Raw genomic sequence first — 14,046 nt, 5'->3', positions numbered from 1 at the left:
ATGGCCAGGTGGGGATGTCGCAAGAGAAGAAAGAAGAGCACATTAGCAGGAAAGCCCAGCCCATTGCAAGGCAGGCTGGATCCCAGGAGCCAGAAGTCCTCTACCAAGCTGGGCTAGAGGAAAAGGTGGGCAGGAGAGGTGGCCATGTGTAGGTTCCTCTGATGTCAGAGCCTGTATACCACTGGTCACTCATGCTTCATGTCCATAATGCTAGCTACTCAGGAAGCTGAGATCTGAGAATCCCGATTCAAAGCCAGACTGTGTTAACAAATCCAAGAGATTCTTATCTCTAACCAGCAAAAAGCCAGAAGTGGAGCTTTGGTTCAAGTGATAGAGCAGTAGCCTTGAGCAAAAAAGCTAAGGAACAATACTTTGGCCCTGAGTTTAAGTCCTAATAACAGCATACAGACACACAAAAAACAGTCTGTACAAATAACCCTTATCCTTGGTATTTTGAGTGGTGAGGAGCCCCAAAGCCTTGAATGGTCAGATTTGTCCTAGCATAGATAAGTGACAACTCGAAGTTGAGGCATAAAGATTGGTAGTAGAATTTGTTTTTCAGTGCTGGGGATTAAACCCAGGGCCTTGCAACTGGGTAGAGATGGGAATTTTCATCAAGTTTCAGGCAAGCAACACTGAGGCTTGTGCTGGCTGTACAGAAAGGGGCCTCATTTCACAACTGCTTATGGCAAACACTGGGGTCAGACTGACACATGAGTGACTGAACATCAGGGAAGAGCCAAGGTCTCTAACTTGTTAATAATGTCATGAGTAAAAAATGAGGTAAGTTGCCTTCATTGTGACAGAAGTATCTAAGCTTTCTCAAGGCTAGCATAGAGGCTAAACGCCTGAAGGGTTTTTAATAGTGCTCTATTTTCTGGATGGGGGTGATATGGGGCTGCTTGCCCAGGGTTGGATCCCAATACTGAAGAGGAATAAGGTGAGTGAGTGACTGACTGATTGACACTTGGGGTTGTTTCTTGGAAGGAGGTGAGAGCAGCTGGTGTCAGGGCCCCTGGCCCAAAGCTGGTGACATTCTGTCATTTCCCCATTTCCTGCCATGCTGGGACCAACTTAAAACCAAAGGCCCCCAGCCTTCTTTGGCAGGAGGATAGCTGGTGTTCTCTGAGGAGACTGTCTCTCTCCAGGGTCAGAATTGGCCCATGGGAGGCTAATTGTGGCTGTGGAAGGCCGGTAGCAAGCCCTGCTACCGTACAGCTTGCAGCTCCAACAGTGGAAGCCAATGACCTCTGGTGGCTGCAGAAGGGAGTGCTCCCTCTTGTTGCTCATGAATGTAACCAGCTTTGGGTCAGTGTTAGGGACCAGATGCTAGGACTGTGACCCAGTCTGCACCAGCATGCCCTCCCTGCTGATCCTACCTTTGCAAAGCCTACCCTCACTGACTCTGATACCATTTCTGCAGTGATGTGGAATTCTGTGGCTTCTCATGGCAGTTACATGGCTATAATTCTCAGCTATGAAAGATGGCACTGAGTAGCTATGGTTCATTTGCTTTAGGATTGTCCTCAAAAGCTTCCAGAATTCATGGCCCAAGCCCATGTTGCTGCTGGCCTACTACTGCATTCCCAAAGGCAGCCTGTGCAACTTCTGCATTCAAGACTCTTGTTTTTTCTTCTCACCCTCTGCCTCTCTGAGCCTGCTGATTTTTTCAGTCCTGGGGAACTAAGATGTCTCAGAAAGTTAGTGTTTCTTGGTCTTATACTAGTTTTGGAGACTACTTCCCAAGCTTTGCACCCTGAGAAGCTCTTAATAACAAAGACCAGGAAGGGAGCAACAGACCAGCAAGGAGACTGCTGGGGCCTCCTGCTTTGTCTAGAGCAGCCTACAGGGAGGTATGTATAGTTCACACACACACACACACACACACACACACACACACACACACACACACACACACACACACACAGAGGCTTGAAAATATCCTAGAGCTGCAGAAGCCCCAATGGCCTACCATGCTAGAGGGCCATGGGAGACATGGTTAAGATGAAAGGAGCCTGGACTTCCTGCTCACTTTTCCAGAATGATCTCCCCAGATGTGAGCTTTACTCACCGGCTCAGGCTTGGCATGCCTAGGAAGGGTAAAGCCAGGCTGAAGGATCCTGTAAAGGAACCATTGAGTCATTGTACCCCAGAAGTGGTCCTGTCTGTTCTCTGTGAATGTAGAGACTACCTGTTCTTACCCATCTGCTGCCACTGCATCCTCCCACCTTGTCCACCCTTCCTGCTGGTCCTCAGTGTGAAACCAGAAGAGATGAAGAGGACAAAAGATAGTGAACCTGGCCTACTTGCCCCTCAGATGTGCATTTGGAACCCTCAGGGTCTGCAGGGAGAGTAGATGTTGCAGTCCTCTCTCATTTTTGCCTTCCTACAATTGTTTGAATGTCTGCTATGAGCTCAGCACTTTACTTCACTTAATCTTTTCAGATATCATAATCTTCATTTTAATGATAAGAGAACTGAACCATAGAGCCATGAAGGGCTGGAAGCCATGTATACAGTATGGTCTTGGTCCGGTTCAGCTGTCCTACCAAGAAAGAAGGGGAAACTGAAGCCAGCACTCACCCCCCATTGCCAGGCCATCATCCTTTTTCTCATTCTCACACAAGTCCTCAGGGACTCCCTGAGAACCTGAGCCAGGAAGCCATATGCTGTCCCACAATAACTCATCCAGCAACAGCAAAGGCAGGATCCCTTTGTGCCTGTGTGCCTACCTCTTATTCTAAATTCTGCTGCAAGACCCTCTACATCCAATGAATTTACCAGAACACTTAATTCAGCCCTACTTGTCCTCTCCCGTTTCTTATGTAATTGCTTTTTGTTTGGGGGGGGGGGGTTGTAACTCATCAAAGTCAGCTTGTTTCTTTCTCCCTCTCCTCTTGGCACACAACTCTGGGGGAGATGCTATATCAGCTATATCATTTCTCTCAGCAACAAATCACCCCTGCACCCAGCTGAGGAGCAAGGCCTTGGCATCCATCACTGATGAAGACACCATACCTTCCTTGGCCAGCAGTTGGCATTTGCCAAGCTCCCCTTGCTCTATGCTGGGCTGGAAAGAACCTGCCAAACAGTCTTTTTTTTTTTTTTTTTAACCTCTACTGCCAGGACCTCTCACCCTCAATAGCGATGTGGTCTGACCACATTTCCCCAGTTTACTGAATATGTGGTATATGGAAGAGAATCCAAAACCATACAAAGGCCAGGAGACATTATATACTATGCTTCCTCTCTCGCCACTAAGCCATGAAATAATAGGTTGACTCAGTAGATTTTTTTTAACCAAGACTGTGGTTGAATACCCTCTTTTTTGTTTGATAAAAGTGTTTTGAGATTGGCTTTCTGAAAGTTTTCCCATTATTTACACACACACACACACACACACACACACACACACACAATTTATTCGTCCACTGGGAATTATATGGTACCTACTCAATCTGTCATACCTGGGTAAGACTATGAGTCAGTGATTTAGACTGATTGTGCCCAACTTCCAGCCTTCCAGACTATCCCAAGTATTTCCTTAACTTAAAGAGTTTAGATTAGATATAGATTTCCTAGGAATCCCCAAAGTGCATGTAATGGGAGCCAAATAGAATTCCTTCTCCAGGAGCATTTTCAAAGAGGGTAAATTTCTTTTTATTTGGGATGACATAATACTATCACTGCTTAAAGACAGCAGCCTGGATGAGCCAGCTTATCAAGGATCTGCCAATAAATCAGAGATTCTTAAAATTCTGCCAGGCCAGTAGCATAGGCACATGGGCCTTTGTCGAAGGAAGTGGTGAAAGAAATCAGACAGCCGAAAACTCTCATCAGACACATAACCCACAGCACAAATACCATATGTCCTCACATTCCTGCCTGTCAAATCCATCTTTACCCTGCTCTGGTAAGAGGAGAAAAGGCTGGCAATAATTTCTGCAAACCTAAAGACTTTCTGAACCATTCTCTTAAGGCATATCTGTTGATGATAGAAAAATAAATCATGATCACTAGGAAAGTGTAGCTGGCAGGAGGGCAGCTGGCTCTGCACCGCAGTGGTGGCTCTCGAAATGACATGGTCATAATTCTCCACCTCTGCTCTTTTGCAGACATCACTGATCAGGGAGGGGAATGTGCTTGATGCCAAGAAAACCATTTTTCTTTAAGCCAGAGGACCTGCCTTGCTTGGTCTAGAAAGATCAATCCAGACAGATCAAGCACACAGGAAGAAGATATGGGCAGCCAACACAACACAAAAGAAACAAAGTAGGCACTTCCCTATGGTGCCAGGGGGTGAGAGGGGACCATTCTTGACCCTGGGATACCGTTCCAGGACTGAGACAAAGGCACAGAGATAAGGAAGAGGTAAGTCCAGGGACATAGACACAGCCATAATGAACTGCAGTCCTAGCTCCCTGTAAGAGTTCATGCCAAAGCCGGGTACCAGTTACTCACACCTGTAATCCTAGCTACTCAGGAGGCTGAGATCTGAGGTTCGCGGTTCAAAGCCAGCCCAGGCAAGGAAAGTCCATGAGACTCTTATTTCCAATTAACTACCAGAAAACTGGAAGTAGCACTGTGCCTCAAGTGATAGAGCACTGGCCTTGAGCTGTAGAGCTCAGGGATAGCACCCAGACCCAGAGTTCAAGCCCCACAACTGACCAAAAAAAAAAAAAAAGTTTATGCCAAACCAACAAAACAGACATTTAAAAAGCAGAGGGGCAGAGTGGACTTGTCTTCCCTTTTCAAAGAAGTAAAGCAGTGAATTGATCAGTGTAATGGACCATGAAACTTGAGAAAGTATATAAATGCATCCTTTAATGCTAAAAGGGAGTCCTGGGAGCCAGTGGCTCACACCTGTAATCCTAGCTATTTGGGAAGCTGAGATCTGAGGACTGAGGTTCAAAGCCTCCTGATAGGAAAGTCTGTGAGACTCTTATCTTCAATTAACCACCAGGAAACCAGAAATGGTACTGTGGCTTAGCTTAGCAATAGAGTACTAGCCTTGACCAAAAGAGCTCAAAGACAGCACCCAGATCCTGAGTTCAAGTCCCATGACTGACAAAAAAAAAAAAAAAAGACTGAAATGGAAGGTGGTTGAGTGTGGTAGCTCACAACTTAGACAAGCTGATCAGGAAGCTTCAGAAGGAGGAAAGAGAGCCTTCTACGATCAGCAGAAATGCAAGATCCACTCCAAAACAAAAGGGACTTGGGGCATGGCTCAGGTGATAGAGTTAGAGTGCCTGTTTAGCAAGCATAAGGGCTTTCTTTCAAATTCAGTGAGAGGGTGGGGGCAGGGAGGGAGAGAAACTGAACTTTGTGGAGACTTTGACTAAACTCAAGGATAACTGCCAAGCTTGTTTATCACCTATACAAATAGAAATAATGCACTGCTTAGTCAGTCTCCTGGGTTTGCCAACCAAGCCCCCACTTCCAGCTCCTCATTCACATAAAGATGTTTTATTTGCTCTGATGAGAATCAGAGAAGATGGGAAATGCATGTACTGTGAGAACAAGGTGAGAGGCTTTGGCTTCTTTCCAAAAAAATGTAAACCTGTCATTCAGGATCCACTGCCATCTGGAAGGAGCCCTTACCTGCCCCAGGCTAGGACACTTCACTGGTTGGAAGTGAGGGCAGAGGAAGTGAAAAGATTGAGAAATGGGACAGTGAGAGCAAAACAGAAGGCAATTCTGAGACGGAGAATTTCAGTGTACTCTTTTAACAACATCCTTAAAGATGGTTGCAGCTTTGAGACCGGTTTTCCATGTTGTGTGGCACCGTGGTGCCATCATTTCCTCCTTTGTTTCTTAGTATAGGATCTTGGGACTGTTGTCAGTAGCAGTGAGTAAAGGAAACTAACTTGACAAATGATTGATGGCTAAAGTTTGTACTGGGTGTGCAAGATAGTCAAGGTTAAATAAGGTCAATGAGTGTGTTGTGTGTGTGCATACACACACATCCCCTTCTCTCTCTGCCTTTTCCTCTCTCCTTCCTTCCCTTATCCCACTCTCTCCCTTTTTCCCTATCTGTCTTCTTCCCTCTAGAAACATGTTTGATCCTTCTCACTATAGCTACCTGTCTTTCTACTCTTCTCTATCTTCTCTCACCCATTCCCCCCCTCTGCCGCCCACCCCCTTCTCCCCTTTTCTCAGTCCAGGCCAAATGAAGGTACATCAGAGAAAGTAGTACCAGGGACAGCTCCCAGCTGTCCTCCATATGGAGAGGGTCAAGAGCCCTTCTCCAGTAATTCCCAGCACTATTCATCCTCCAGAGGTTACATATCAGTTTTTCTTTCTTGTTTCTGATGAACTCCAATTTTATATCACCTGTGGGCACTGGAACTGAAGTCCCACTGAAATTCTGGAAGTATTGCCAGTACAGAAAATTATTTTTAAGTAAGCACAGGCAAGAGATGAGTCAGCTGATCCTGATGTGTGGGCCTAGTGCACCTGTGCTCATGAGGCTACCTTACAGAGTGCATTTGGTTCTAGACACTGGCTTTGGAGAAGTACAGATTGCATGTGAGCATTGGAGGGGCAATTTATAGTTGCTCTGGATTATTCTATTGTAGGCATCCTACTTTTTTGCTGAGATCATAAGTACTCAACGTAAGATTAAGGCATTCTTCACCACTATTAGATGCCTTCTGTGTACTTGTAGAAGAAGATTTATACAAGGCTGTATGAATTTTGTAACTTGTGAGGTCTTTAGTTTTTGTACACTTCAAATTTTATATATATATATATATATATATATATATATATATATATATATATATATATATATGACAAATATTTGAGCCACGGTGCCATTTCACGCTTTTTTCTGTAGTTAAAGAAAAAGTCTCAGATTTTCCTGCCTAGGCTGGCTTTGAGCCACTGGCACCCAGCAACATGTTTTATATCATATAGTATATATTATATCATATCTACTTATTTTTAAATAAATATATTTATTAATATAACATATTTATTAATACAGTGTATTTGTTAATCATTACTAAATACATTTTAATATTTAATTGATATTTATTTAATATTAAGTTAATTGCTTAAGTTAACGAATTATTTGATACTAATTTAATCGTATTTATTTATTATTCATTTAAATAGTTTTGTTAATATAACATACTAATATATTAATGAACAAATGAATCTCCCTTTATTATCTTATTAACATACTAGTATTTTTAATAAATATATAGGATATAAAATTTACCATATTAACCAGTCTTAATGTTCCTTCATTATTGTGCAATCAATCTCTAGAATTCTTTTCAAAGCAAACTCTTTCCCAGTACCTTCTCCTACCTGCTGCCTGGCAACCACTGTTCTGTGTTGTGGTCTATGACTGTGACTAATCTGTGTACCTTGTTAAGTGGAATCTTATAGTATTTGTTGTTTCATTACTGTCTTATTTTACTTAGCATACTGCCAAAAAGAAAGATTCCTTCCTTTTTAAGGACAAATAGTACCACATTTATTTATTCACTCATGCTTTGTATTGGTGGACACTTGGCTCTTGCAAATGATGCTACTATAAACATGGATGTTCAAATACCTTTTGAGATGCTGGGGTTTTTTTGTTGTTGTTGGTCATGGGGCTTGAACTCTGGACTTGCACACTGGCCCTCAGCTCTTCAGCTCAAGGCGAGCACTCTACCACTTGAGCCACAATGCCACTTCTGGTTTTCTAGTGGTTTATTGGAGATAGGAGTCTCACGGACTTTCCCGCCCAGACTGGCATTGAACCGATCCTCAGATCTCAGCCTCCTGAGTATCTAGGATTACAGGTGTGAGCCACTGGTGCCCAGCTGAGATCCTGATTTTTATAACTTGTGATTTTTTTTGACAGGTTAAGAAGTAAGAATCCTATTTCATAATATCATACAACTTTGCATATATTTAGCCTTTGGAAAGAATCAAGGATGTGGCAATGTCTTTTTCTATTTTCTGTTGCTATAACAAAACCCCACAGACTTTATAAAGCAAAGGTATTTATTGTGCACATTCTGGAGGCAAAGAGATCTAAGATCAGGATGCTGGTATCTGGCAATGGTCCTGAAGCTGTGACACAGTATGGCAGAGGGCCTCTCATAGCGTGGGTACAGTGAAGAAGTGTTAGTGCAGGTCTCCCTTCCTCTTAGTATAAAGCTACTAATCCCATCATAGAGCCCTCACCATCATGATCACTAAATTCTAATTACCTCTCAAAGATTCTATCTCCAAACACCATCAAAGCATGAATTTTGGGATTAAATTTCTAAGATGAGTGTTGGGGAGGCACATTTAAATCATGGCACATGCTAATTTCATTGGGAAACATCTGTATAGCGTTTTAGCTCATTTTTCAAGACTTTTTTATTTTTTATTTATTTATTTATTTATTTATTTTGCCAGTGGTGGGCTTGAACTCAGGGTCTGGGCTCTGTCCCTGAGCTTCTTTTGCTTAAGGCTAGCAATCTACCAATTGAACCACAGTCCCACTTCCAGCTTTTTCTGCTTATGTAGTACTGAGGAATGGAACCCAAGGCTTCATGATTGCGAGGCAAGTACTCTACCACTAAGTCACATTCCCAGCCCAACAATTTTTTTTTTTTACTTGCAGGGTTTTTTTTTTTCTTTTGGTCGATCGTGGGGCTTGAACTCTGGGCCTGGGCGCTGTCCCTCAGCTCTTCAGCTCAAGGCAAGCACTCTACCACTTGAGCTACAGCGCCACTTCTGGTTTTCTGGTGGTTTATTAGAGATAGGAGTCTCACGGTCTCTCCTGCCCGGGCTGGCTTTGAACCACGATCCTCAGATCTCAGCCTCCTAAGTAGCTAGGATTACAGGCGTGAGCCACCAGCGCCCAGCTTTCAGGGTTTTTTTAAACTATTTTTTATTGTTATTATAAAGGTGATGAACAGAGGAGTTACAGTTACGTAAGTCAGGTAAAAGAATTTCTTTAGCCACTGACATGTGTGTGCTTAGAGAATCACCATTAAATAGACAGCAGCAACAGGCCAGCTCTTGCTCTCATTGACTAAGACACCCGTCAAGGGCAGATACTGGCAATGGCATCACCCATTACTAAAATCCTCCATTCCAGTTTCTCTTCCCACAACTCGAAGTCCCCCCCCCCCCCCCTCCAGACCAGGAAGACACATGATCTAGGGGGAAGTCAGTGTTGTCCAACGACAGTCTGTTCCACTGCATCTTTTTCACTGGCAAAGATCTGTACCTAATATCTGCGATCCTGTTTCAGAGTCAGAACAGAGGCAGGGACTACAAAAATAATTGCTTGATTGAGTTAATCAGAGAAATGATCTGCCAGGTGCAGTGCCTCATACTCATACTCAGGAGGCTGAGATCTAATGATCAAGGTTCAAAACCAGCTGTGGCAGGAAAATGTATAAGACTCGAATCCCCAATTCACTACTAAAGAATCCAGAAATGGAGCTGTGGCTGAAGTGATAGAACTCTAGCCTTGAGCAAAAAAGCTCAGAGACAGCACCCAGCCCTTTAGTTCAAGCCCCTGGAAAGAAAGAGACGGAGGAGGGAAAGATGGAGGGAGGGAGGGATGGAGGGAGGGAGGGAAGGATGGAAGGAAGGAAGGAAGGAAGGAAGGAAGGAAGGAAGGAAGGAAGGAAGGAAGGAAGGAAGGAAAAGAGGAAGGGAAGAGGGGAGGGACGAACCAGTAATCTTAGCTACTCAGGGGTTTGTGGTTCAAAGCCAGCCCAGACAAGACAGGCTGTGAGACTCATCTCTAATTAATGATCAGAAAACCAGAAGTAGGGGCTGGGAAGGTGGCTCAGTGGTAGAGCGCTTGCCTTGCATGCCTGAGGCCCTGGGTTCAATTCCTCAGCACCACATAAGCAAAAAGAAAAAAGCCAGAAGTGGCGCTGTGGCTCAAGTGGTAGAGCACTAGCCTTGAGCTGAAGAGCTGAGGGACAGCGCCCAGGCCCAGAGTTCAGACCCCACGACCGGACCCCCCCCCCAAAAAAAAAAGAAAAGAAAACCAGAAGTAGCACTGTGGCTCAAAGTGGTAGAGCACTAGCCTGGAGCAAAAAAGCTTAGGACAGTGCCCAGGCCCTGAGTTCAAGCCCCACAATTGACAAAAAGGAAAGAAGGAAGGGAGGAAAGGAGAGAGGAAGGGAGGGAAAGGAAGAAAAGAAATGATCCATGAACATATCTTAGAAAAGGGGGAGCCAGCCATGTGAGTGGAAAGGATTTCTCCCCTGCCAAAACAATGTGTGTAGACAGTGCCCTGCATTGTCTGCACACATGTAAGAGCCACATTCTCAATCATTTGGCATTCAAGTAGCTACGTCAGCTCCACTCTCAGCTCAAAAATGATTGGGGAGTCAAAGTGTTAGCATTCACCTCTCCTGCCAGGAGGAAAGGGAGTCTGGTTCAGAGACCAAAGCAAAGCTTATTCATCTCATCTAACAAGACCTTGAGCCAGAGTCCTTCACAGCCCCCCAGACATAAGGTTGTCCAGCATTAAAGAACCACAGAAATCAAGTACCCCTCCATGACAGGAGAAATAGCAGGGAAATGGGGCGAAGGTGACAGATTCTGAAGAGTAAATGCACACCTTTGTGCTCTTGCCTTCTTAAAATTCATCCTCTCACCTGCCAGCCTGGAGAATTGCCTATTTACATAACTAGCTTCCTAAAATGGAATATTGGATAATAGTACATGGCGGCTTACTTCATTCGAGCCCATCCCCAGCATAGGAGAGTGATCCAGAAGCTCTCCGACAGCATGGAGTGTGGCATGCTGGCCTGAAGCCATGCCTCTGTGTGGCATGATCCTGTCAGTGCTTCAGAGCTAAGCAGGTGTCAGGCCCAATTGTGCCGAAGTGGGAGACTACAGAGCAGGGAGGCAGAGGCCTGATTCAACAGTGGCCTGCTGTCTGTCCCTCACAGACAGCATCTCTCCCTAGGCTTCACAGCAAAGTCCTTGTTCTGCCCATGGTGCTATGTCAGACATGACCCACATACAGGGCTTGATGGGGGTGGGGGAACTTACAGGATCCATGTGGACGATCCAGTGCGGGAGCTAATCAGTCAGCTCTGATCCATGCCCAGGCTTTGTGCCAGCCTCATACCCCCCATTGGTCCTCTCCACAGCACAAATCTCCCTCCCATCAAAACTGGAACCATGCTGCTTGCCTATAGGAGGAGTATAAATAAGTGATAAGGAAGTGTTCTGATACTGATAAGCGGTGTAGCTCCTCAGTAGACCAGATGTATCAAAGAAGGCAATTGTGTGTGTTTGTTCCTTTATTTTTCAGTGTTCCGGTTCCCGTAGTCAGTTTAGAGAAAATTCCTAACCTAGTGAAGGCAGATGGTGCCAATGTCAAAATGAACTCTACAACCACTACTGCAGTCACTTCTTCCTCCTCCTCCTCCTCCTCCTCCTCTTCCTCTTCTGCTGTCTCCGCCCCACCTCTAATTAAGCCCATCCTGATGTCTAAGTCGGTGCCACCTTCACCTGAGAAGATCTTAAATGGCAAAGGGATCCTGTCCGCCACCATAGACAAGAAACACCAAAATGGCACCAAAAACAACAACAAGCCTTACCGGAGACTTTCAGGTATGTGTCCGTATCATTAGAGTCTGGTTCATGATAAAACTAAAACTCAGTCCCTTCTGTAACCAAGGAATGATATGGTCATATAATTAAGCAGCGTTGTTTCATTGTCAAGGGGACATGGAGTATATTTGCAAACAGGATCCCCCATCTAAAAATGCAAAGGAGAACTGATTCTCTTATTCCTGGGGCAGATAAAGACTCTGGCTTTGTTAAGTGTTTAGCAGGAGTTATCCCCAGTGGCTCAAGGAGCAAGTCTGCGAACTCTGAGTTCACAGATGGCTGTGCAACCAACGATGCTGAGTGGCTGGACGACCCCTGGCTGCTGTAAAAGCATCACTGCTTTGAGGTTGGGTAGTCTACCAGCATGTCACACAGCATGCTGGGCCAGCCCCATAGATGGAGTGTACAAGGAGATACGGCTTCCATCCTTCATGTCACAGCACTGTAGGTTGATTCTGTAGGTGGAGCTACACCTTCCCCATAGTCAGGCTGGAATTCCCACTGGGGCTGGCACGATATAGGGCGGGGTTGGGAAGTTGTCTGAGCAGACATGTGTCTGCTGGTTGAGGTGATGTTGCCCTGCTCGAGGCCCAGTGGGGATAATATTTGCTTTGTATCTGTCCAAGAATGAAATCCAGAAGTTCTGTTCTCTCCAAATAACCAAAAGTATAAACTTCATAACTTCTCCACACACCATGGGTGCTATCTAACAGTGGACAGGAAAAATGAACTACAGTGAAAGCCACCCATTGAGAGAGAAGGTATCTCTGGTATGAGCAAGAATTTTAAGCACCTTAAGAGGTGTGGGTAATTTCTTATTTCGGATTTCATGTTTATCTACATTTCTAGTTTTCTTTTCTTTTTTTTTTTTTTTTTTTTTTTGGGTCCGGTCGTGGAGCCTGAACTCTGGGCCTGGGCGCTGTCCCTCAGCTCTTCAGCTCAAGGCTAGCGCTCTACCACTTGAGCCACAGCGCCACTTCTGGCTTTTTACTTATGTGGTGCTGAGGAATCGAACCCAGGGCCTTGAGCATGCAAGGCAAGTGCTCTACCACTGAGCCACCTTCCCAGCCCCTGCATTTCTAGTTTTCTATCGTACATCTGTAACTCCAAACTTGTGTCTTTTTCTTTTTAAGTACTTCAGGCCTTAGGTCCAAAGCATTAAAGCAAAACAAGTACTGTGTGCCTGGCACAACTTTCCATGTCTTGTTCACGCACTATCAAGAAAAAGGGAGAGCTGGGAATATGGCTCAACTGGTAGAATGAATGCCTGCCTAGCAAGCACAGGGCCCTGAGTTCAAATCTCAATACCATAAAAACATAAAAATAATCATCAAAACCAGAGAACATAGTGCATGTCGCTGTCTACAAGCATTGTGGGGGGTCTCAATCTATGGGCTGAGTCCCCAACTTCTCTCCTCCCAAATGGCTAGTGCAGAAATGGGTGGTAACATCCCTGGGGGAAAAAAAAAAAAGCCTGTGTCTTGAGTCCAGCGGCCACGGGTCTCATTGCATGAGAGGCATGGCCTTGGCTTCCAGTTGGTGTCCCAGTCTGAAGTTGTTTAGGGAGTGTGTGTGTGTGTGTGTGTGTGTGTGTGTGTGGTTATTTTGCATTTTGTGGGTTATTTTATTTCATTGGAGCTTTTGCTTGTTTCTACCTTGCCTCACCCTTGGCAGGCAGTGCCTACCCCAGCCAAAACCTCTCTCAGTTCTAGACCAACATGAGGTGCTGGAGTGGGTTTGTATACCAGGAGAAGGCCACCACAGCAGACAGCCTGGGGCCTGCCACCCTGGCACCTACTGCCTGCTGAGAAAAGAGTTCCAAGAAAAGAGCAGCCTTAGGACTAGCAGTTTTCTTCCCTGAAAAATGAAGTGTTAAAAAAAAAAAAAAAAAGAAGAAGGAGCCAGGTGCCGGTGGCTCACGCCTGTAATCCTAGCTACTCAGGAGGCTGAGATCTGAGGATCACGGTTCTAAAGCCAGCCTGGGCAGGAAAGTCCCTGATACTCTTATCTCCAATAAACCACTAGAAAACCGGAAGTGGCGCTGTGGCTCAAGCAGTAGAGCACTCGCCTTGAGCAAAAGAGCTGGAGTTCAAGCCCCATGACCGACCAAAAAAAAAGGGGGGGGGGTTGCATTTTGATAGCTGTGAGTATAAGAATGGCTTGCTTGCATCAACATAACCACCAGTGCAGAGATCCTGAAACTCCTGTGAAACATTCATTCATTATGTCCAACTCTATGCCACCAATGCAGGCAGTTTTCAGCTTAGGGAAACAGAGTTTGTAGCCCTAGGGATGCCCAACTTGCTGAAGAACCCCTACCCGCAGCAGCCATCTCACCCATACACCCAGAGCTGTACATTCCTGCTCTGCAGGACTCGGGTCCCCATGTTTTCCAGGGATGTTATCCCAGAAGCAATGGAGGATCCTTAGATGTAACCTCCATACAAGCCATCAACAAGA

The 14,046-nt window shown here is 45.1% G+C and overlaps 1 protein-coding gene across 4 annotated transcripts in view; it reads left to right on the top strand.

The window, feature by feature from the left end:
- Positions 1-14,046, top strand: part of Atxn7l1 (ataxin 7 like 1) — a 249,318-nt gene that overhangs the window by 202,420 nt on the left and 32,852 nt on the right. For all 4 annotated transcript variants that reach the window (XM_042684655.1, XM_042684653.1, XM_042684657.1 and 1 more), the window contains exon 5: positions 11,285-11,586. In XM_042684655.1, the coding sequence (XP_042540589.1) occupies positions 11,285-11,586 (302 nt within the window). The remainder of the gene's footprint in view (positions 1-11,284; positions 11,587-14,046) is intronic.

This window comes from Dipodomys spectabilis, unplaced genomic scaffold (assembly GCF_019054845.1).
Source record: "Dipodomys spectabilis isolate Male_0828 unplaced genomic scaffold, ASM1905484v1 ptg000089l, whole genome shotgun sequence".
NCBI classification, from domain to species: Eukaryota; Metazoa; Chordata; class Mammalia; order Rodentia; family Heteromyidae; genus Dipodomys; species Dipodomys spectabilis.
This window is presented reverse-complemented; position numbering and strand designations above follow the sequence as displayed.